Source organism: Aythya ferina (assembly GCF_964211825.1).
Source record: "Aythya ferina genome assembly, chromosome: 3".
Taxonomy (NCBI): Eukaryota; Metazoa; Chordata; class Aves; order Anseriformes; family Anatidae; genus Aythya; species Aythya ferina.
Window position 1 is genome coordinate 7,877,896 of NC_140298.1, and position 23,022 is coordinate 7,900,917.

Here is a 23,022-nt window from a genome sequence, read left to right on the forward strand (position 1 = left end):
TGCCATGATTCATTTTCTTGGAATCACTGTATTTCTCCACAAGTTATTTAAAAAAAAAATAGAAGTTTGAATATATAAAGCAAAATTCAAAGTGCTAGTAACTGTTTTTGAGAATCGTAGTTTGAATCTGGAGTGATACTGAAGACACACAAAGCATGTAACAAACAAATCGTAGTGTCTGTACGTTCACTAGAATCTGAGAGAAGGACTTCTGGTCGTTGACAAGCAGTCAACTTCCCAGACATAACTTTTGAGACGTGAAACCTTGTTTGTGTCTTTGCCTGCTACGGGTGAGGACCTCGGGGAGCGTCTGTGGTTTTGACAGCGACACCTTAAAAGCCTACAATTTGCTGTCACAAATACATTTCTAAAGATCATTAATGAATAATGCCACTGAGAATTAAAAACTAAAGAGGATAAAGAGAATAGGAATAGAGAAGTTAAACAAGTTTCGGAGATACTCATCAAAATTAATAGGTTTCAAAAGCTCAACAGCTGAGCTTAATTTCTAGTTCTGCTAAGTGGATCTCAGACTGTTGAATCACTATTTTTTCTATGCAAAAAAATAGTTTCTTTGCTCTTCAGCTGTCTGTGCAACGGCAAAATACAGTGAAAAATTGTGATCCATATTATATTGATTTGCCTGAAGAACAATGTTCATGCAGTTTATCTAATGTCAGTTTTGGCAGGGGGCTTCAGGGAGACTTACTAGGTCTTATAGAGCAGTCTGAAATTGGAGTGTTCCATGACTTAGGCTGACCATCTTTTGCTGTCTCCTCTTCTGTGAGTAGTATTTGATCTGCTATTAATGTAATGAAAACTTGTGACTCATGCTAAAATCACACTGTGTTCTAAATTTCAACTTTGAGATGTTTAGATATCTATTGCTTATAGGTAAAAAAAAAAAAAAAAAAAAAAAAAAAAAAAAAGTAGCAGAAGCACAAGAAGGTAGTGGCATAGGAAGTTTTTCTAATTCAGAGTTTTGGGTTATTTCCTTCCAAAGATAAGAAAGGGTGTAAAGTGCTTGGGAAGTGGTGAGCATAGTTAATCACTACTTGTGCTTTAAGTACTTTTCTCTTGCTTGAGTCTGGTGTTTTCCGTTCTGGTTTGAATAATGAATTTTCAAGCTTCCATTTTAAAACCGCCATGGGAATTTTCAGTGTTATCTTTGCCATTAATCCAGTACAAGACCAAGCTTTCATGAACCATCAAATCTTTTTAGAAAGCTACTCATTAGAAATGCTAGAAAAATTAAACTGCTGCTTTTGTAAAAGCACTGGATGACCTGACAGTGTTTTCAACCCTTACTGATAAAATTAAAGAGGAACGTCAAATAACAAAATATCCAAGAAACTAATCCTACTGCAAATAATTCTCCACAACAATTTTGCCCAGGCTCACCTTTTCTAGCCAATGAAGATGGTGTACTTGGAGGTGTGATAGTTCTTCGGTCTTGCAGGTGTTCAGCAGAGACTGAATCGTCACAGGAAAAGCCAACTTTACTAGGTAAGAAGTTTTACTCATTTTTACTTTAGGTTGGTGCTAACTCAAGGTAATAGCTGAAATAAAAATTACTGTTTGCCATAGTCTAAAAGCCACAAGTTAATACAGTTACACAAGGTAATGCGTGCGTTAATTCAACGTTATTCTTGTATTATGCCTTGCTGGTTTGCGTTACAAGACTTTGTGTACACGAGATACTGAGTACTACTTTGTCACTCAACTTGAGCCTGATTGTATCGCTCCCCAGAAAATAGCTTTTTCATGTTATATTTTTGGAGTTATTACTTGAATAGCGTGTCTTTTTGAAGAAGACTATTAAATAGCATTTAACAATTATCCTACTATTGTATTTCAACTATTTGAAAGCCAAGATGGTCTCATGCTGACTCCTGAAGCAGGACATGGAGTTGCTAAAAATAGAAAGAATGTTGTAAGTTTGATTTACAATTTTAAAATTTAAGAATGGAATAATTGTGACATTATTGATCTAGTGGAAAGTATCCCAGCACATAAATTCTACCACTAAAAAGGAGTTAAGAAAATGAAAATACCAGTTTGATTAAACAAGAACAAATAAGATCAGCTTAGCCATGAATTTCTTATGTATGGAAATGAGAGTAATGTTTTCTATTTATTTAATATTTGACTTACATGTAAGAAAACATGTTCCTATTAAAGAAGATTTTCCTCAAAAATTTACAGAGAAAATTCCCCATGATTGTAAATAAAGACTTGATTGTTCTTTTTCTTTCCACTGAAATAAGATTCTTGCAGCACGGCTTATTCTAAACATGTTTTTTCTTTAGTGCAGAAATTTTCTGCCTTATAATATATGCTGAGTTAATCTGTAATTGAGCATGTGTAGCATATGTGTTGTTTGGACTGAAGATAAGTTGTGTGATACTGAACAGTTTGGTGTATAGAATAAAAAAATCGTTTGTCTCTGTTACAGGGATGATCTTTTTATGTTTTTGAAACTATTGAAACCATTTGCAAGAAAGTGATTTATTAAATAGTTGAAAATGTTGGAAATGTCCTCAGAGCAAGTATGTAATTTAGGATTTTTATTGTAGTCCCATTACTTTTATTAGTTAGCAATAATCACATTGCATGCTAGTATATGGTATTTTTGGTGGACAATGTAGAAGAAAAAAAATTCTTAACTTAAAAAAAAAATAAATAAAAATGCCTAGAGTTATCAAAGGCAAAGAAGTATTTTGAGGGTATTTGACCTGAACTGTTACTCAACTTCTCAAAATTAAAAGATAAAATAAATTTTGTCTGAAAAAAAAATGCTTTTATCGGCTGTTGAACCATTAGGGTGTTAGGGAGGGGTAGGTGTCATCAAACGCAGTTACATTGCACTGAATATGTGTCACTGCAAGTTTTTGACTAGCCTTTGGCAATATAAGTCACAAATCTATTACAGGGGAGCAAATCGCATACCTAAATGAAGTTCATTTTTCTTTTATGGTGATATCTGCACATCTGTCAGAATCTTCCAGTCTGCTGGGATTGTCCAAACTTTGATCTTCTGCTGAGGGTTAATTGCTATGCAAGGAAAAATGGTTCAAAGGATAAGCATGCTCGGCATGCTATGACCTTCGTCAATCATATTAAAGGACCATGAGGAATAGCAACGAAGGAGCTTTAAAAATCATTTAATCATGCTTTTTACAGTATGTGAAAGTCTTTCAGTAATAAAATACGTGAAAAAAGCTTTTCATGGTATCATATTTAATTCTTGTAAGACTCCTCTTGTAATCCAAGAGAAAAATTTTTACTTCAGTGCAATTTTTAACTCCTTACAGTATATACCCTAAATTCTGATTAACAACTCTTTCCCTCATCCAAATTACGGACTTCATGACAGGAAAGAAAAATGTCTGTGAATAAAGCAAGAAAAATACTTGGTGGCAATTTATAGAACTCCATTAGATGAGAACTAATACGAATAATGTGTTCTTTGTCTGAACTTTGTAGGAGTGCATGTATGCATCAGGGAATTAAAGATCACTGCACAGGGCTGTTTAAGACTGATAAATCAGACCACTTTTAAATTTCAGAACAACACATTGCTTGATTAACATGCTATAAGGGTACACGTTACCAGAGTTTAGTTTTCTAAATCACTATTGCTACAAACGCAGAACTGTTTGTAACGTTTGTATTCTACATTAGCTTTGAGTACATGGTACCACGGAGCTGATGCTGTATATAGCTGGCGCTGGAGGTCACGGTGATCAGATTTGAAAGTGCATTGATGTGGAGGCCAAGAACAAAACAGGCTGATTTCTTCTCTTTCTTCTCTTACCTTTGGTGTTTCATGCTCCTTACTCTCTCCCCAAAGCGAAGGGGTGATAGTATCTGCTCTTGATATCATTCAGTATACTTTCAGGATCAGGTCTTGCTCTGAGTTTGCCAGGCATCTTTCTTGCTTATTGTGCAGGATTATTCTGGTTCCATCCAACGTCTCTCCTCCTGCTTCTGCAGGATTATTTCTCTTTCACCAGGCATCTTTGTATGTCTTCAGTTCTGTCTTGCAGAGTTTACTAATTCTGCATGCTTTCCTGTATCCACTGTACCACAAATCTCTGTTTACCCCTTGGTGTTTGCATGTATTTATGCTAATTTCTGTGAAAAAATGCTTGATACAGGTTATTTTTGGATAGTCTTACAATTCTACAGAATCCTTGTACACCATCTGAGCTTACACTGTTGTAGAGGGTTTGTGTCTGAGTTCAAGGCAAGCAAATGCAATTTATATCTCTTTCTACTTTATGGGTGGAACCAGCCTCTGCTTTAGAAGTTAATCGTATCTTTTAACTTCATTCACAACTTTTATATTTCTCATCTTGGAGGCTTCTTATCGTTGAAGTAACTTTCTCATCCTGGGTATTAGTTCTGCAGTGTGTGACTACAGGAAAATCTTGTTTGGTTGGTAGCTGTTTCTTTTCTTTTGAGATTAAATTATTCTGGTAAGTAGTTTTTATTCTTTGAGTTTTGTAAGACCCTGTTCATTTCTTTCTCCTTTCTCTGTCTTTATTTTAAGCTAATTTTTTTTTCTCAAGATTCCAGTCTTGTTAAATTACATCTTATATTTTAAAAAAAAAATGCATTTTTGTGACTTCTTGCATTTTCCTTTATAGTGGAATTTCTGTGGAGCCATACAACAGAGAGCATGTGTGTAGGATATATGTCTGCACAGGATGGCAAAGCTAAGGTAAGCCACAAGGAATAGGTTGTAATACAGTAGAATGGGTGCAGAAGTTAAGGAGAATTTAAATAACGAAATACATAAAAATTCTATCTTGAAGAGAAGGGAGAAAGTAACAGGTGCAGAAGAAATTAAATGTATTTATTGATTGGGCCTTTCTGATTCCCCTTCCTTAATTGCAGCAGTTAAGAAACCTATGCTAACATATGTATTATGTCAGGAAAAGGTGTCACAAACATATTGTCATTCCCTCTGCTGTCGGTAATTGTATTTGAATAATTTTATCCAGCTTCATTCAGTTACACTCCTTATCTAGGGCGGTACACTGTTTTTCTGTGGGTGTTTCTTCCTTCAGATAACAGAATTGCAACATCATCAAAGAAGAAGGGAGAGGATATAAAACAAACTTGGAGCTAGTTCCTAGAACAGCCTCTGTTATATACAATCTGGATGTTAACATCCGTGTTTTCAGTTTCTTGGGGACTATTTACTTTTTTTTTTTTTTTTTTGAATGAGAGAAATAATATATTAAAACTGAGTTTAGCAATGGGAACTAGGAAAGTCTTTAATGTCAAATAGTAGAGGTTAACCAAGAAGGATGAGAGCCACCTATGCTTAGGCAAATACAGTACTGAAGGGAGAAGGCAGCTACTGTGATGGAGGGAGAGGACTATAAAAACAAAATCTTTCTCTGTCTTTTTTTTTTGGGGGGGGGGGGGGATGGGGAGGCGGGCAGGGGAAGGAAGCTGTATTTCATTTGTGAGAGAAATATAAAAAAAAAATACAAAAGAAGGAAATTGACATCAGATAATTTTACACACCGAAAGTGGTGTAACATGCTGGTTGTAGCATTGGGAACAGATGTGTTACTTTGAGGAGAAAAATGTATAGAAAAAAAATACAAAAATGCCCTAGAAGGAGAAGGAGATAAAAAGCTGGTGAAGGTAATGCTGGTAGAGGTGTTAAAGTACTCTCTTTCACAGCATATGTCAAGTTCCTTCCAGCTGCGTATGGAACAGGACATGTTTTTACTTGTTTTCTTAATATATATTTTAGATTTTCTTGGAAAAGAATCTAAACTCAAACTAAAAGCTCAGACTGAACTAAGTAAAGCTCATTCAAGCTCAGCTGTGGATGTGCTAGTATTCATCGGTTAATGCAGAAGTCACGGTATGGAGTTCACAGTGAAGGAAGGAGGATTTCTAGAATGCACAGTATTAAATTATTACAGTGTGCACACCTGCTTCTTGCTTACATTATAACGCTCCAAAGCTGTGTCCAAGGAAATACTCTGTTTGTTCCTGGTAGTGTCTGTCTAATTAATGAATAAATGCTAAATATGAAATCTGTCTGGTAATGAGTACTAGCATGACAGTGCCATGCCCAGAGATGTTTTCCTACTCACAGTTGCAACATTTGACATCTGGTGTGCATTGTTTTCATACTGCTGGTAAATTCTCCAGCTGGTAATCTTGATTGCGCTGACAGACACAGCTGCTCCTCTTGGTTCACTTTTAAATTATGTTTTTGACCTTCATTGAAGAGTTAATCCCCCTCCCTTTCTTCCTCCTTTGAGTCTGTGGCCACAAATGCTTTCCAGAGAAAAACCACAAATGCTTTTGCTGCTGACTTCTATTGATCAAAAAGAGTCTTCTGTCATAAAAGCTGGAATTTTATTCTGCTACAGCTAGGGCTAAGTTATAGATGGAAAACTGGGCTTGAAATAGAACACAATGTATTGTAAGTTAAAAAAAAAATAAATCTTTTTTATTTTCTTTAATAGAATAACTGTTTTGGAACAGTTAATTTTGAGTGCTTGCCATGAAAAAATAAGGGTAGAAGAATTCATAAAAGTATAAAATATCACTTGTTTATGAGTACCATAGCAAAATCATCAGGCTGCAGCTTGTAGGGAAGCATGTTGCTTTCCTGTTTATGTAGGGGGGGAAAGAGCTTCAGTTCTTGTTTCTTTCATCAGTTTAGGACTCAAGTTTTATTCTTAAACCAAGGGATTGTCACGGTGGCTGATTTTGGGCTGTTTCAATTTAATGAACATGAAAGCAGATATTGTCACAGCAAGGCTTTTAGAAAGAGAGAAGGTTTTTAAGTGCCTAGTGTTATGAATTAGACTACTATTAGAATCATAATTATATAACTGGGTATGTACTTAAGAAAAAAAAGGTCCTGCTGTATAGTCTTGGTGTGTTTCTTTGTGCATTGGAGGCTAATGTGTTTCATAATAGTATCTAGAAAATGGTCATTGTGAATTTGATGCTAAGAGGTAGCAGAGGTCTTTCTTACAAGGCAAGACACTGCACTCTGACCAGCTGGATACCAGCTCACCTACAGAAACTGGTACACTTGAGAGGCAGAAACATACTCAACCATTTAACTATCAACAAGTCCCTAAAAGAAAAGTGAGGCAGGAAAGCGGGATCAGAGGCTTGAAATGTTTTGTACGTCCTGACCTGCTGGTGCCTCTGGCTTTTAGCGCTGTGAGCTCTCCAAGTACTGATCTGGAGGCAGCCTTGCAACAGGAGTTTATTTCCTTCCAATTTAGGAACGGCTGGGCTCTGCAGCCAGCCCGCTCACCTCCAAACAAGACTGCTTGTATGCTCATGTGCCAGCCTGAATGCATGAAGTGGCTGAGCCTGCAAGATCTGGAGAACAGTTTTGCACTGACTAATACTTGTTCGATTTAAAGTGTGCTTTGCGGAAAGGCGTCCGGTCCTTCTTGTTGGAAACCAGTTTTCTGGAGAAGTCATTGCTTCCTGTTGAAACGCTGGTTTAAAATTTGGTTGAAATTTAACAATAGTGTGAAGGCTTGCCAGATGAGCTAAGTTCACACCTGACTGCTGATGCACTCATCTCTGGTTGTGTCCTCTGTTACTTGACTTTAGCTCTCCCTCAGAGTGAAAGTGTTTCAGCTCCTCCAGCACTGACAGCAGCAGTAACATCATCTTTGCTACCTGCAGAGTAGCTGCATCTGACCTCCTTCTGGTCCCTGGAACCCTTACAGCACTGCCGCAAGTAGCTCATCAAAGCACATCCTTGCTGGTTCAACATTGTACTCTGTTTTGTCATCCCTCTCAGCACTAGCAGCTTCATAATCATTCAGCCCCATTGTTTGTCATACACTGGATGTGGAAGGAAACAAACTTTGACTTTTTAAAGTATACTTCTTGGAACTAACCTATACCACCTATTGCTACAACTTAGGCAGGGACTCTCAGCTTCAATGAGCTTAAGTGATGGCTATATTCTATTTTAGCAGTTGCCACTGCATTTGAGATGTAAATGGAGAACAGGAAGGAAAGGAGGTTTGTGGATAATTACAAATTACTTGACTCCTCTGAGCTGCTGCAGTCTTTGTATCTTATTCTTTGTCTGCTTTGATCCTAGAATGCTGCAAAGGATAAGTTCTTCAGTCTCAAGTGACAATACAACATTTGCCAGCAACATAAGCACACATATAAACTGCATCTCTTGAAGATTCTGGTTATGGGCAGGCAGTATTTCTTTGATATAACACCGTATATTTTTGCATAATCAAACAGGAGCCCTTGTAGCCCTGGCAGGGTCTGCAGTGTATTTGCACACATGGGGCCCACAGCATTTTGTGCCCACAAAGTAGAAGTTGGTGGCATGTGCCACAGGACTTCTTTTTTTCCTGGATACCCCAAATTTCTTGTATTATCTTAGTGATTTAGAGCAGTTGGTGGTGGATGATATTTTTGCTTGAAAATAGGGACTTCCTCACTGTGTTTTCAGTAGTGTTTCGAGACCAGGCGCTTTCTTTCAAGTGAAAATTCCAATCTCAATACCAACAATATGCAGTTCTGGTGCTATGTTATCCATAAGGATTTGAAATAATTTGTCAGCTCAGTATGGTTCTTAGTAGGGATATGATGAGTTAATATGTGATCTATGTATAATTGTCACTTACTTCTGCAATTATTGCAAATACTGCAATGCTTTTGAGATATTGTTGTAGTTCAACTTTTTACATTTCAGTATTTCTAATAGCTAGATGAGCTAGACGACTAGTTTCTAAAAACCTAGCTGTAATATTGAATGTAGTCCAGATTCAGTTGCCAGTTTAAATCTTTCTTTGGCACATATTCAGTTCATGAATTAGTAAGCTGTATGTTGTAGCAGGTTTTAATGTTGCAAAACTATGTATGCCATTCTTTCCATTTTCTAATGAACCAAATTCAAGTTGCTTTGCAAGATGGGGGGGAACTGTAGAGGAGAGTGTTGTGTGTTGCTGTGTTTGGAAACACACATTAGCAGCAACTGAAGTCTACACCAAATGTGGTCGTAATATGCAAACAGAAACTTTATCTTTGACAGCTAATTTCATGTTCCAGTATGAAGAAACATAGTGGATGGGGAGACCGTTTCCAATTCAATCTTCTTGTTGAGATTAAGCATTATAATCAGATTTATTTGACTTTGCTAACACTGTAAAATTTAGCAAAAATTACTTCCCTCTATGGTGTTAAACTAATATTTATGACAAACACCAATTGTAGTGATTGTTGTCAAGTTTTCTGATGATAAGCTGTGTTTTACATGTGAATAAAAGGTTTGTGAAAGCCTTTTGTGAGGAGAAGGGCAGCTATCCAGTGCTCATTGGGTGAAGAAATACATCTTGGAAGAATCCAAATATTAATTTGAAAATTAGTGGAAAGATTTAACAAACCTGTTTAGTTAACAGAAATACTAAGGCAAATAATTTGGTCATTCATTTCAGGCTACAGAGACGGTCTTTTAACTTCATGAGACAGGAAAAGTATATGTCACTGTTATCCTTTTTTTTTTTTTTTCTTTAATCTGCACTCTTGTCTGGAGACTAGGGAATCGTTCAGAAATTTTTACTTGAAAATAACTCTGCATACAGTAGAGCATCCAGTTCTCTCATAAAAATAAGGTATTTATACTTGTTGGAAATAACCTTCAGTGCTGAGATACCAGTTAAAATATTTGGCTTACAGAGCTTCACGGAAATTATGGACTTTGAGATGGGAAGATAAGTTCAATTTATTGGGTTGAGTTCTTACATAAAGCCAGAAGTTCTGGAACTTTCCTCAGATTTGGCTGTTATATCGCAGAGCAGAGGAGATTATGTATCCAGGTATGCAAATATAAATATAATGACCTGACTTAGCACCTGCAATTCAGAATAGTAAAGATCATGTCTTAAAATACACATGTACATGTATGGCAGTATTCTAAATACCTGTACAATTGCCTGGAGAGGTGAGCTGAACAGATGATGGGTTGGTACATAGCTTTAGATGAAACATGTATGAATGATACGAAGAGTTTAAAATACTTTAGTTTTCATCTTTCTGAAAATTTCATTTGTTTCTAATGCATTATACTGAACTTTTTAGATGCACCGATTGTGTATATTAATGTATTTAACCGACAGAATGAATTTGAGCTTGGAAAACTGTTAGCTTCCTAAGAAACCTGTGCGTAGGACCATTACAACGAGTACCTGAGAGCCAGAAGCACGCCATCAGTATGACTGTCTTGCCCACAGGGACAGTCCTTCTGGAGCACCTCCCGCCCCATTATTTTTTTTTTCCTGCCAAGAGAGAGCTGTGTGTGGGATATTGTGATAGCAGCAGGTGCCAGTATTTTTCAGGGCATCCTCTCCTGTCAGATGGCAGGCATGCATTCAGACTGTGATGGAGGAGAGCCTCCCAGGAGACGGAGCAGCAGAGGATGGCTGGTGCCACCAGAATGGGCTATTACTGCCTAGAGAAGAGATCAAGAGTGGGTGCAGATGGTTTTCATGGTGGAAGTGCATACCCAGCTAGAAAGCCTGTAGACATCTGAGTAATTCTGAGTTTCTAACAGATATATGGGTTTGGTACTCCTTTTGTTTAAGGAGTAAGGTGGTAGAAAGCAATTTAATTAAGTACATGATGTCCTCAGTCTCTGTTTCATTATATTTCATCTCAATAGTGTAATGAATGGAAAAAGTTTTATACATTATTCTGTCCAAAGCACATCCTGAGCATGTAATAAGAAGGCTAAACACATGAAGTACTCCCTTGACTTGCTTAAGAACTGAATGTGCTGCCATCTGGTAGTTGTACTCTGTTCTCTTGGCAGTATTTGGTTGACTTCAGTTTTCTCATGCAGTGCTGTCTGTCTTTTGGCTTAGGCATTATATTAATTCTACACTGTATCTACGCTTTTAATGAAAAAAATGAAGCTGTTGTGACAAACTCCTACTTTTATGTGAATAAAAGGAGGAGACTAGTTCTTTAAAGACTAAAAAAAAAATAAGTTTTTGATATTAGTTGGCCCTAAGTTTTTTCAGAAACTTTATCTGAGAGACATGAAGTAAAGAAAGTCTTGGCACAACTTTTAGTATTCAAAAAATATACTAAAAATACGTAACAAAAAAAAACAACCTCAAATGTTTTTGATGAAAAGATGAAATCCCTGTAGCAGTTAACACTTGTTCCAGGGCAGGGTGACCAATTAGTTTTGGACTTGCAGGGCAGTGGGAAGCTTTCCAGTGCAGATCAAAAGGGACTGAGAGACAGTAAGTTTTGACTGTGTCTGGGGTTGTGGGAGTTAGTTGCTCCTTGGCTTTGGTTTAGTTAGGAGGGAAAGAGGGATTAATTTTTGTTTTGTTGTGTTTTTGATGACAAGTACACACAGCAAGAACCAGTGTCTGAAGGCTGGTTAGCTTGGTTGTGCTGTATAGGTGGGGGGAAAACAGCAAAATCAGGTACTTCATCTAACATTTGTTTATTTTCATTTTTAATAGTGGGCATGAGTTTTTCCCCCCTAAGCTACAGACAAAGATCTGTATCAAAGATGATGTGGTTTCTTAGTCCATTCTGTCAGAATCTGTGTTTCTACTGGGTGTCACCAACCTCACTTTTTGCTAGGAAAACAAAGAAACTCAAAATATTCTCAGGGACAGTAAAATTTCTATTTATAGAACTAAAGATCTGCATAGCCCTGTCATTCTTGACTTACCTTTCCTTAGCATACTGTTTCCTCAAGGAGAAACTTCTGTGAAGCTTAGTGGAGGATTAATTCCAATTTTTTTTTTTTTCTTTTCCTATTTGTATATTCCAGGTGCAATTTCCCCTAGACGTAGGTTCATTCAATTTTTAAAGCTGATGGACTAATCAAATTTAAAAAATTAAAAGCTTTCCAGTGTTTTTGGTTTTTATATATTTTTCAATCTAAATCCAATCCACTGTACACTCTGGACTTAATATAAAATATGATGTTGAGGCATAAAAATGTAGCAAACAGTACAAATAAGTTCTGTGGTTGCGTTTTGAAAATCTTAAACATTCTTTGATGTTTCTTTTTATTTACTAGAGTTCATTTTTATGGCTAGGAACAAGGGAGATAGAGTTGTAAGAAATCACTTGGGAGTTTATCTGAGGTTGTCCCGATATGGCAATACTACCCTTTGATATTACTTATTAGTAAACATATTTTAAATACTCTCATATCTGTGTGGATTTTGTTCTACCTAAGGCAGACATTGGTGGAAATAAGAAGCAGTAGTCAGTGTAAGACAGCATCTTTATTTGCTTCGTTGTACAAAGTGCAAATAAACAGGATTCAAGTAAAGGATTTAAGAAAGGTTTTGTTAATATGTGGTTTGGATGTTTCTGTAAATGGAAATGTACGTGTGCTAGTAAGTAGTGTTGTTTTTTGTTGTTTTGGTTTTGCTCCTTTTTTATGGAAAACTTGTTTTTCTTTGTATACAAAATGTGGTGTTCTTTCTTTTTTTTTTTTTTAATAGGAAATGTGTTTTGGACAGCTATTTTAGCATAGCTACTTGATGATGTATTGACAGATATTAAATATCTGTTTATCCTCTCTTGGTCTTTTTTCCTTCCCTTGCTCAAGATCTTACTAGGATATTATGCTCAGCTAACTTTTGAGTAGCATGATCTGTAAATTCCAGGTGGATTCAATGAAGTCTCACATTTTGCTCCTGCAGTTATGTAAGTGCGTGCTAGGCATTTAACTTTGGGTTGTGGGTTAAATCAAGCCTGTGCAAAAGATTAATTCATAATTTCAGTGAGAAATCGAATTTAAACAAATAAAGTCGGTTATATTTGTAAGGAAAAAAAATGATTATAAGATTCATAATAATCATGATAGTGCTAATACTTCTTACATTTTCGTTATGAGTCCTTATGTCTCTTGGCATCATCTTCAGGCCCCCAAGCTTTTTATTGGTGTGTTGCTATGGTCTGCTTATAAATCTGACTGATCACTGTGTAAATATTCTCATTTACAAATGATGCTTGATTTAGACTGGCCCACAGGTTTGCTTTGATCTTAGTATCTCACTTCAGTATCTCAGAGGCATTCTTCCACTGAGGAAAGATTGGTACAGTGCCCTTCCAACAACGTTGTTTGTACACTGTCCTCCTATCCCACTGTTCAGTCACAAAACTTCACAGACCTGGAAAAATGTCTTGGGTCTTTTGCTCTTGAAATCAAAAATACCCTTTTTTCTTTTTTTTCATCTTTCTCTCTCTGTCTCTCTCTCCTTTTAAACTTAGGAAATAGCCTCTTAAAAAAAAATGTCAATAACATTTGGGGGAAACTAAGAGATTTGAAAGGAATCTTTTCTTCTTGAAGTGGTAAATCACGGTCATAACCAAAATTGTTCAGAAAGTAGGAAGATGTTCATATATCAAGCAGGAAGGCCAGAGATCAAAGTTTTAGCAGTAAAATGAAAACGTTTAAATGTTTTTAATTAAATCTCATTCTGTAATTTAACTGAAAACAAGACCACCTAAGAGCAGACACGAGGATACCCTTATCAAGAAAGGAATTGAAAGAAGCTGCTTCTGAAATACAAAAAGTCTCTGTGATGCAATGAGTTGTGGTTACAGCCTCAAAAAACTTCCTGTTGAATTGGTGGAAGTTACTCTTAGGGAACTTTTACATCATAGAACCATGGAATGGTTTGGAAGGAATCCTTAAAGGTCATCTAGTCCAACCCCTGGCAACCCATTGCCTCACTGCGAGTTATACATTTTGCAGCACTTCAGTCTTTAAAATGGGATAATGTACACACAAAAACGTAAAGATGTAGTTGGCTGCACCTAAAGGAAGCTGTAATTTCTCATGCCAGCAATTTCACTGTTGAGAGCTTGATATCATAGTAGGAATCGTTTGATAATTGTTTAAGCAAAAAGTTGTTTGGGCTTTAACGAATCACTTGATGAAAGGTGTTACTCACGAGGGGAATGAAGTGCTTCTGCTTTGGTGGGAGGGGTGGCTAGGGAGTAGCTCTAGCTGATGACACTTTCTGCCTCAAGCCCAGGGAAATGCTGTTATCAGCGCCATTGCATTTTAGACTTTCACTAAGTCTCTTTGTAGTGTTTTACCGGAATCCACTCAGCAGCTCTGAAACCTGGAAACAGCAAAGTCTGTAGAAACATGCTGCTGACTCTTTGCTGGTTTGGATACACACTGGTTTAGCCCTTGGCTCTATATGAAAGACATCAATATATCTGAAAAAGACTCTGCTGTAGCTCAAAATCAACAGTGTAAATGGAAATAGAAGCAGTTTCCACAGTCCAAAAACATGCACAGGAAAAAAAGACTGTCGTCATTACTTTTAAGAATAAATCAAAATATCTTTTAATAGGTGAATACTTTTGCCCATCACTAACAAGATGTACCACAGAATAGAAAGGATTTTTAACAGATTTTTAGTGTCACTGAATTACAGCAGTGTTGTAAGCTAAATTGCTATATGCACATGCATGTATGCCCAGTTTTTTGCTGAAATATTACAGAACCATCTAAAGAACTGCTTTTAAAACTTAAAAATTCTCCATAGAAAGATGTTTGTTGACAGAGGCACATTGCTCTTTGTGTCCTTTTATTTGACAATGGACAACAAACACTCTTGACGAGGCTTTTGTGTTTGTTTGTTTGTGTTTTAGGGGGACCAGTAGGTATTTTATGCAGACATTTTTTTTTTTGTCGTTTTCATCATTGCACTTGGCTTATGCTCTAAGGTGCAAGTGTATCTCTGTCAAATATTTTATTGTGTCTTGGGCTTCTGTAAAGCATATTTCTGTATGCAGTACTAAATTTCTTTGAATCTTCATAAGGAATAAGCTAATAAACCACGGAAGACCACAGTTATTTTTCTTTTCTTTTTATGATGAGTTATCTTTTCTTCTATTCTCAGTGGACTGGGTTATCCAGTTTACCTTTTCTACACATCTGTCATGGTCCTTCTCTTCATGTGTTAAACATTAGCACAAACAAAATAAAAAAGAATCTAAGTTGTTTATAACTTTTGAAGTTGCTTTGTAATTCGCCCTTCAGACTGCAGTAATTAAACAGATTAATTGTTTGATATTTACAAGCTTGCTCTGTGTCCTGTATAACTTTGCCTTTCTTCCTATTTGATAACACTCTCTTGGCTTTTCCACAGACTCACATTTCAAGACTTCCTCCTGGAGCCGTGGCAGGACAGTCCGTGGCAATAGAAGGAGGGGTTTGCCGACTGGAGAGTCCAGAAAGCTAAACAGCTGATTCCTCACTTCATTGCAAAGAATGTGAATGACTTTTTGTACAATAAGGTTTTTTTTTTTTTGTGTTTTAACAGATGTTGGAAATTCTACTCCTGTTTTATACCACGTATTGCAACCATGTGCACCATAACTTGAGACAAGTGCTGCTGTAGTTTATGTTCTCACTCTGTGAATGGGGGTGTGTGCATGTTCATTTTTTCCCTAATAAAATAGGAGCTCTTCCCAGTTGTACAAAGATTATGTATGATTAATGATTGTGTTTTCATTGTTTTATGTTTGAAAAATATCTGAAAGTTCAAAAAAAAAAATTAATTTAAAGATGTGGTCACAATTGTCATTCATGTTCTAAATTTAAAAGTAACAGGCCTTTGAAGTGGCTGTATAATTATGCAAAAATGATTATGGTTTCTAAGTTTCTCAGTGGTTTAAGGAAATCCAGTGATGGTTTAAACATGGGTTGTTTTTTTCCTCCCCAATAAGGAGGAATTTTTTTGTCAAAGAGTGGTTTCAGTGAAACAAACTAAAGCAGAATAAAAGCTAAATTTGTTTTAAATAATCTTATAGGTCATATCTCTGTTCCCAAACTAAGATGTTAATAGCTTCAAGCTGTATGTATTACAAAAAGCTATATAAAGATAATGTATCGTAATGCAGTCTTTATGTATAATGGAATATTACAATGTAAATAAGAAAACAAAGTTTATGGAAAGATTCAATATTATTCTTCGCTTCTGTTTTAAATCTATTTTTGAGAGAGGTACAGAAATGAACATATTACTGGATGCGAAGTGCAATGTGTATTGAATGGATGTTGGGAGGTCTGATACTAGCTTTCTTATCGATAAAGCAACTTCCTAAAGTCCAGCCACAGCATGGGTATTTATATAACTGTGTGTAATTTGTATGTACTGTGCATAAATTTACTGTAATTCTTTTTTATACCTTCAACAAAACTGCAGTATAAAACAATGTAATCCTTGTCTGCCTCGTGAAGCATTGGCAGCTGAACTGTCTTTTGTCACCAGTTCTGATACGTTAGCCAGACGCCTGAGTCCTAAAAGTGAGTTCTGACATACAATCTTCCATTCAGTACTTTTTTCTTCACAGCACTGGCAGCAATAGAATACTTTTGTAATTAATTCATTGTCCTGATAAGTATGCCAAAGAGAAACTAAATTAGTTCATCTTTTTCCCTGGTGGATATTTGATAATTCTGTTTTCAGAAATAGTGGATGAATAGATATTCAGACTGTATTTGCTTAATCGGGCATTGTACTTGCCTCTTTTGTAATGTTGTGCCTGCCCATAACAGACATACTTGACTGATTAAATGGTTACATTGATTGTAGTACCAATCTTTCATGGATAAAAATCTTAATAAATTTTTTTTAATACCCGGAGTTCATTTTCACTTTTATGTTAAATAATACATTGAGGTACTGTCATTTTTTGCATTTCTTTATTTCTTTATTTTTATTTTTATTGTGACATCGATGTCATTCTGTAGTTGAAGATATTTCTATAAATTCCTGCAAAAAATATGAAGCAGGCTTTTCAGGTTGCAAAAACAAAAGGTGGAATGCATATCAGTCTGCATCTCAGAGGATATACTTATTCTAGTCTGATGAAGTGAAGTAGAGCTACACTGATTTGCACTAGCAGAGACTGTGGCAGTGAAGGGTACAACACTTCAGAAATGTTCTAACAAAGAAGCTGAGTTGTCAGAGACAGTAAAATTTCTCTAAAATACAACAGTAAGTGACTGTATGGGTGCTGTACTATGTAGTGAGTGAAAGACATAAATAATTCTTACGGGTTTGCAAGTACCCAAATTTGAAAACGACATTTTCTTTGGAAAAGTATTTGGAAAAGTAACAGTGTTAACCTTCCATTCAAAAAACATGCTTTTCAGTGTTGCCTTCATAGAAACATTTGTATAAATTCACTCTTTCATGGAATAAGCATGGCAAAGGGCTTGTAAAATGGCAGGTTCTTTCTTCCACTCACTTCCTTAATTTCTCTCTATGGAGATCTGTATTCCAGCTTATGATTTTTTCCCATATGCTGTCTCAAAATCTTATTTTTGTGTGTATATATACATACGTGTATATACAAATCATAACCCAAGTGTCAAATGACATGTTTTGCTTCTCCTTTGCTTCCATGCGTAAGTAGTACTCCAATCAATTACTTCATAAGTAGTATTTGTCAAAAAAGTCATGTTTCTTCATGAAGCTGTTGTAGGAATTATTGTTTGAACTTGGACAGTGTCTCTTTTCATTATCCAACTTTTCCCCTTTCAGTCTGAATAGAGGAAAAAGGAAAAAAAAAAAAAACAAACAAAGTTTTTTTTTATCCTGAGAATCACAAGCAAGGTATGGAGCACAAACCAGGTACAGAGTTGACTTTCTACCTAAGGTACTCATAAGAAGCAAACTGTTAGCACGTTTGCACTTCTGTATCAATAATCACGAAGCCTGGCAGGAGCACAACTTCCTATCATCCTACTCCCACTTAAGCCAATGAAAGATCTTACACAGCTTTAATTGCGGGTCTAATTCTGCTGCTAGGTCTATTTTGGACTTGAAAAGGGCTTATGAAAAATAAGTGGTGAAGACGACAGATACACTTTGCAATGAAGTGATCTGTATGTGATGAGTAACCATTGCCACTGGCATAAGCAGATACAGTCCAAGAAAAAATTATACAGTTGACAGCAATAGCTTGCTAAAATTATAAAGGAAGGGTAACCAAATGAAATGCATATAAATACAAACAATTTGAATACTGATGATTTTATACTCAAACACACAATTACATGTCCTAGGTTATTTTGTAGCAGACAGGTTGGTGCCAGTGTAGTCAATCATCTACCATAAGAAATTTCACTGCTAGAAGCTTGTAATAGCCTCTCAAAGTAAAGTTCAGAGGTGATTTGAATTCCATGTTGTGTATTCTGTAGGTACAAAGACTTTGCTTCTCTGCTTGTGAATTAATCTATGGAAAGGGCATGAAATTCAGGTGATTTGAATGGGAAGGAAGAGGGAGCCTGACTTTCTGAAGCTGCAGCCATTCTCCATGCAAAAGTTAACATTTTGTGGAAGAAAGAGAAGAAGGCCTAAGAGGAAGCAAAGCTGGTAAAACAAAAACAAACAAACAAACAAAAAACAACAACAGGGGCATTAGCAAGGCTATGATAACTGCCATTGTTAACTAAAATTCAGATTAATAGCAGGGTCAAGAAGAAGCCCAAACTATTGATTATTATGGTATTAGAGTTGAAACCGGTGCAACATTTCACAGAGGACAGTCTTTACAGCTCCGTTTTGAGCAGAATGATACAGAATTAAAGACAGGAAGTTATGGAGCATGTATCTACACATTTGAGAAAATTAAAACTTCTCATTCCACCATAATTCCTAGTAAGCCTATAGCTTTTTTTTTTTTTTTTCTTTCTGTTTTGTTTTTTTTTTTTTCCTTTTTTTTCTTTTCAGAAAGCAGTGTGGGAGGATTAGTCCTGTGCTTGACCATTCACTCCATTACAAGATAGCACAGAGATTAGGAGGACTTTTTTTGTTTTAAGGTCTTATAATGATGCAGCATTCATCTTCTACATAACCTAGGCAATAAATCCTCATAATAATGATTAGGATCACTTAATGGTGGTTAGAACACAATAAATGCCTGTCTTGTTATACGCACTCCTGTGAACTCAAACCAAATGAAACTGTAGTGAACACATGAGCAACAGCTGCCATGAGACCTGCTTTCCTATGGCTTTGTGTCTTAACCACAATACCCTCAGTTGCCTCAAAAGTCTCGCGTGTTGCCGATGCAATGCACTTATTTTATTTCCTATGCCCTACGCTGCTTTAGTACTGTAAGGTATCTCTTGCAAGGTAATATCCTGCTCTTCTTCCCACGTTCCCCATCCCAGTACTGAATTTTCAGCTACACCGTCTCCTCTGTCTCTACATACTGCAGTATCTTTAGCTAACCCTCATGTTCCTGGTGTTTGTACACATCTGCTGCACAGGAGGCAGCACATGTGTGTAGACACAGGGTAGGTGTCTCTTATACCTTGGCTGCTGGTCTCAAGGGTTGCCTGTAACCCCTAGGCACTCCCATAGGCAACGACTATCTGTCAGATAAGTAGTCCTCTTCAGATTTGTAGAAATTGGCTGGTGGTGGCAGGAATTACTGAAACAGAACAGACAGCATGAGTGTGTAAGCTTGGTTTCCTTAGGATCCAGCCTAAAAATATGAAGCAGCTTCTTTGCCTTATTTCTTAAAAAGCATTTGAGAAGCTTGAGCACAAACCAACTTGCACCAAGAGCTATATTCACCAAGGGTAGTTTAGGGATGTACATGAGTCAAAGCTGTCAGGCTCCAACTAGCCTGGGGAGCAAACAGCTGTGATGTTATGGTATCAGTGTTCATCCCGGAGTTCGTATAAACCTGCCAAGGACTGTGGGTGACATGTTCTTGCCTGGTTAACCTCTGCTATGCTCTGCACTTTCAGGCACTTGTGGTTTGTTCCTGTGCACACTGTGCAGGTGTGTGTCAGCCAGGCATGCAGGGGAACTAGCAGAAAAGGAGCCCTGCTGCTTACCTCACCATCCCATTTGGAGTCTATCAATCAGCCGCAATATATTGTAGTCGATATTTAGGTTAATGTTGCTTAATGTACTATGCCTTGTTACGTTGACGTAAATATCCACATATGAATACAGAAAGAGAACACCTAAACTCATCTTCCTAAAATAAAAAAAATCTTCCAAAGTTGTTAAAGTGCAATTTTCAGAAAGTACTACATGAAGGCGAATGTTTGAGATCGTGTCCCCAGTGAAGTCACTAGGAGCTCAGCCATCAGCTTCAGCAGAGCCAGGACATCTCTCTTTGAAGTCTTTCTCTTAGAGGAGTCAAACATTACGAGTCCCTTAATGTCAACACTGGAGACTTCTGAAACGAGATTGAGCAAGATGTTTTGATGGCTGATGCTTATTTTTTGGATTATCTGAGAGTATCGGTTGTGCAGGGATTGAGAAGTCAGATGGAAGAATCAAAATGGAGACTCTCCTGTGCAAATAATTTGATGAAAGCAGACTATGACTTTGCTCCAAAAGGAGCTCTTCTCTAGCCAAGGACTTTCAGTGCTTTTTAAAATTTAAATAATTTTTCTAAAGGTGATAATTTCTACAGCTCTTGTTTCCCTGCGGATGCATGTATGGAAATTGGATGGAATACACTGTGTGCTGCAGTACAAACATTAGCAGGGATTTGCGTTTGGCGTGATACAGCCTAACAGTGGAAAAAACACTGTGTTCAGGGTTGTGTATCAATAAATCACAACACCAGCCTGAATTGTAAAGTCTTCTGTGTGTACTGCACAGAAATAGAAATGCTGTTAAACGTGTTTTTAAAATGGTTTCCCTAAAATGTGTGTTGTATCCCTCAGCCAATACAGCTGCACATTATGGTGCCATACTGCAAGTCTCCAGACCACGCTGCCCATGGACCGGAGGAGATTCAACTCAGAGTTGAATTTTACAGTTTGAACATGGTGCTTCTTTACTTCTCATGGCTAAAAGTAAGCTCTCTTGTCATGTGTTGGCATTGAGGTGCTGCGGCAGAGGAGCTGCGGGGCCTCTGTGAGGGAGCCGGGGCTGCCCCACACTGCTTCCAGAAAGTTCTGGAGGCTCCTCAGAGGCACCTGAGGGGAAAAGGGCTGGAAGAAAGGGCAGCGTGGTGCTGGGCAGCAAGGGTGAGAGGAAAAGGGTGAGGAACAGCCCTGAGGGGAGAGGAGGAGAAGGAGGAGGTGCTCCAGGCATGGGGCAGGCATTGCCTGGCAGCTTGTGGACAGACTAGAGATACAGTTTTTTTAATTTGTGTTCCTTTCACACTATCCAAACTTATTTTAATTGGAAATAATAAATTAAACTACTTTTCCCCAAGTTAAGCCTGCTTTGCCGGTGATGGTGCTTGGGAAGTGATCTCCCCCTCTTGATTTCATCCATGATTTCTGTCCATGTTGAGGAGGGGCAGCCAGCCGGGACCTGTGCACCAAAGGGATGAATTACGGTTGCACCTAGAAATTCCTTCAAATCTTAAAGTGCCATTTTGCAGACGATAAGCTTTTTCTTGTGATAGGTGAAAAGCTTTTTCTTTTGGGTCAGTGAACTGAATTTTGTGCCCTGCAGCTGCAGGATCGTTAGGTGTAATGTAAAGGAACCACGGGAGCACAGGGATGCAAGAGGGATGGAGGGGATGGGATATCCCCTTTTGGCTGATGTTAAATCAGATTAGGTGTAGCATGAAACTGCCCCCTCATTGCTCTCACTGTGATCATTCTTTTTGTTTGATATTGTTCTTATTCTGCTCCAGTCCATCTCAGGAACTACTGCCACAATGTATCATAGATTTTGTTGGGAAAAAAAAAAAAAAATGACATGTTTATAAAAATCATGTTCTTTCTCTAATTTTGCAGGAATCAAGACTAGTTAAGTGCAATTCTCAATTTGATGAAGAAATGGTTTCTAAAATTTGGAAGCCAGTCCTTTTGAAAGGCGGTGAACTCCTCTGGGGAGATAAGAGCGTGCCAAGTCCTGAGGTAATTAACGGTCAGCGCTGTGACATGATGGCCTTTGAAATTAATACCGTGTGTTTGAGGAGGGAAGGGAGATGGTTTCAAAGCCCATGTTTGTTGTATTAATGTGTCATGTAATTTCTATGAAAGAAAATTAGCAAACCAAAAGACAAACAATGCCAGGCACAGCAGAAAATGTGTTATGATACATGATTTGAAAAATGTTACAAGTTGAGAGCTGCAAACCAGTTCATTGCTTAGGGAAAAGGACAAATGAATAGAAAAAAATACCATTTTGAGTGCATGCTTTACACATCGCAGAACAGTTATTCTCAGGTAAGTTTCAAGAACCTTGACCAACATCAGGGAGTTGCTGCAATTAGAAGAGAACTCAAAAGTAAGGAAACTCCCTCTATAAATGGTAAACAAAACCCCAGGATGAAGTTCACTATTAAAAATGATATGCAAGGGATAGGAATCATCCAAACTGTCTTTTTTTTTTTGGCCAAATTGTGACTCAGAGTTATAAGTTCAGGTATGAGCTAATGCTGTTTTCTTCCTTCTTTTTATTTGATTTGTTTTCAGTTTTTAAACTAAGATGCCTTTCCTTGTTTTGCTAGAATAAAATCATTTTTACTTTAACTATCTCTACAGTCATGAAAGCTCATTTAAAATGAAGATGCTTCTACTTCCGTAGAAATGACAAACCTGGATAAGGGTATCTGTACAGACTAACCCTGCAGAGATGTGGCACCCAAATGTGTTCAGGTGTCTGAAGAAATGGGGTGGGTTTTGAGCACTAAAGTAACCTCTGTTCTTCATCAACCCAGTTCAAACTCTAGTCCTTTGCTGGTGTATTTTCAGTGCTCTACCCTGCTCTGTGGCCTTAACTGCACCTGTAACTATTAGGATTCACCTATGGCACTTCCAGAGTCCAGCTGTAAACCCCGTCTTTCGTGAACCTTTGCCTCATCAGCAGAAAATTTGTGTTAATCAGACCATGAGAACTATGGGTGGCCATGTAAGAATCACCATAAGCCTTTCATCCATATTCATGTGAGACACGCCTCCTGTCAAATACAAACCATGTACAACCTGATTATCCGAAAACTCAGCTCAGTGTCATATGTTCTCCAAGTCTGCCTGTC

The 23,022-nt window shown here is 37.3% G+C and overlaps 1 protein-coding gene across 1 annotated transcript in view; it reads left to right on the forward strand.

The window, feature by feature from the left end:
* TASP1 (taspase 1) overlaps positions 1-16,688 on the forward strand; it is an 83,985-nt gene extending 67,297 nt beyond the window's left edge. The window contains 3 exon segments of the mRNA XM_084514205.1: positions 1,396-1,506; positions 4,653-4,726; positions 15,189-16,688. Of these exon segments, the coding sequence (XP_084370331.1) occupies positions 1,396-1,506; positions 4,653-4,726; positions 15,189-15,281 (278 nt within the window). The 3' untranslated portion in view covers positions 15,282-16,688.
* Positions 16,689-23,022: the final 6,334 nt, after the last annotated feature.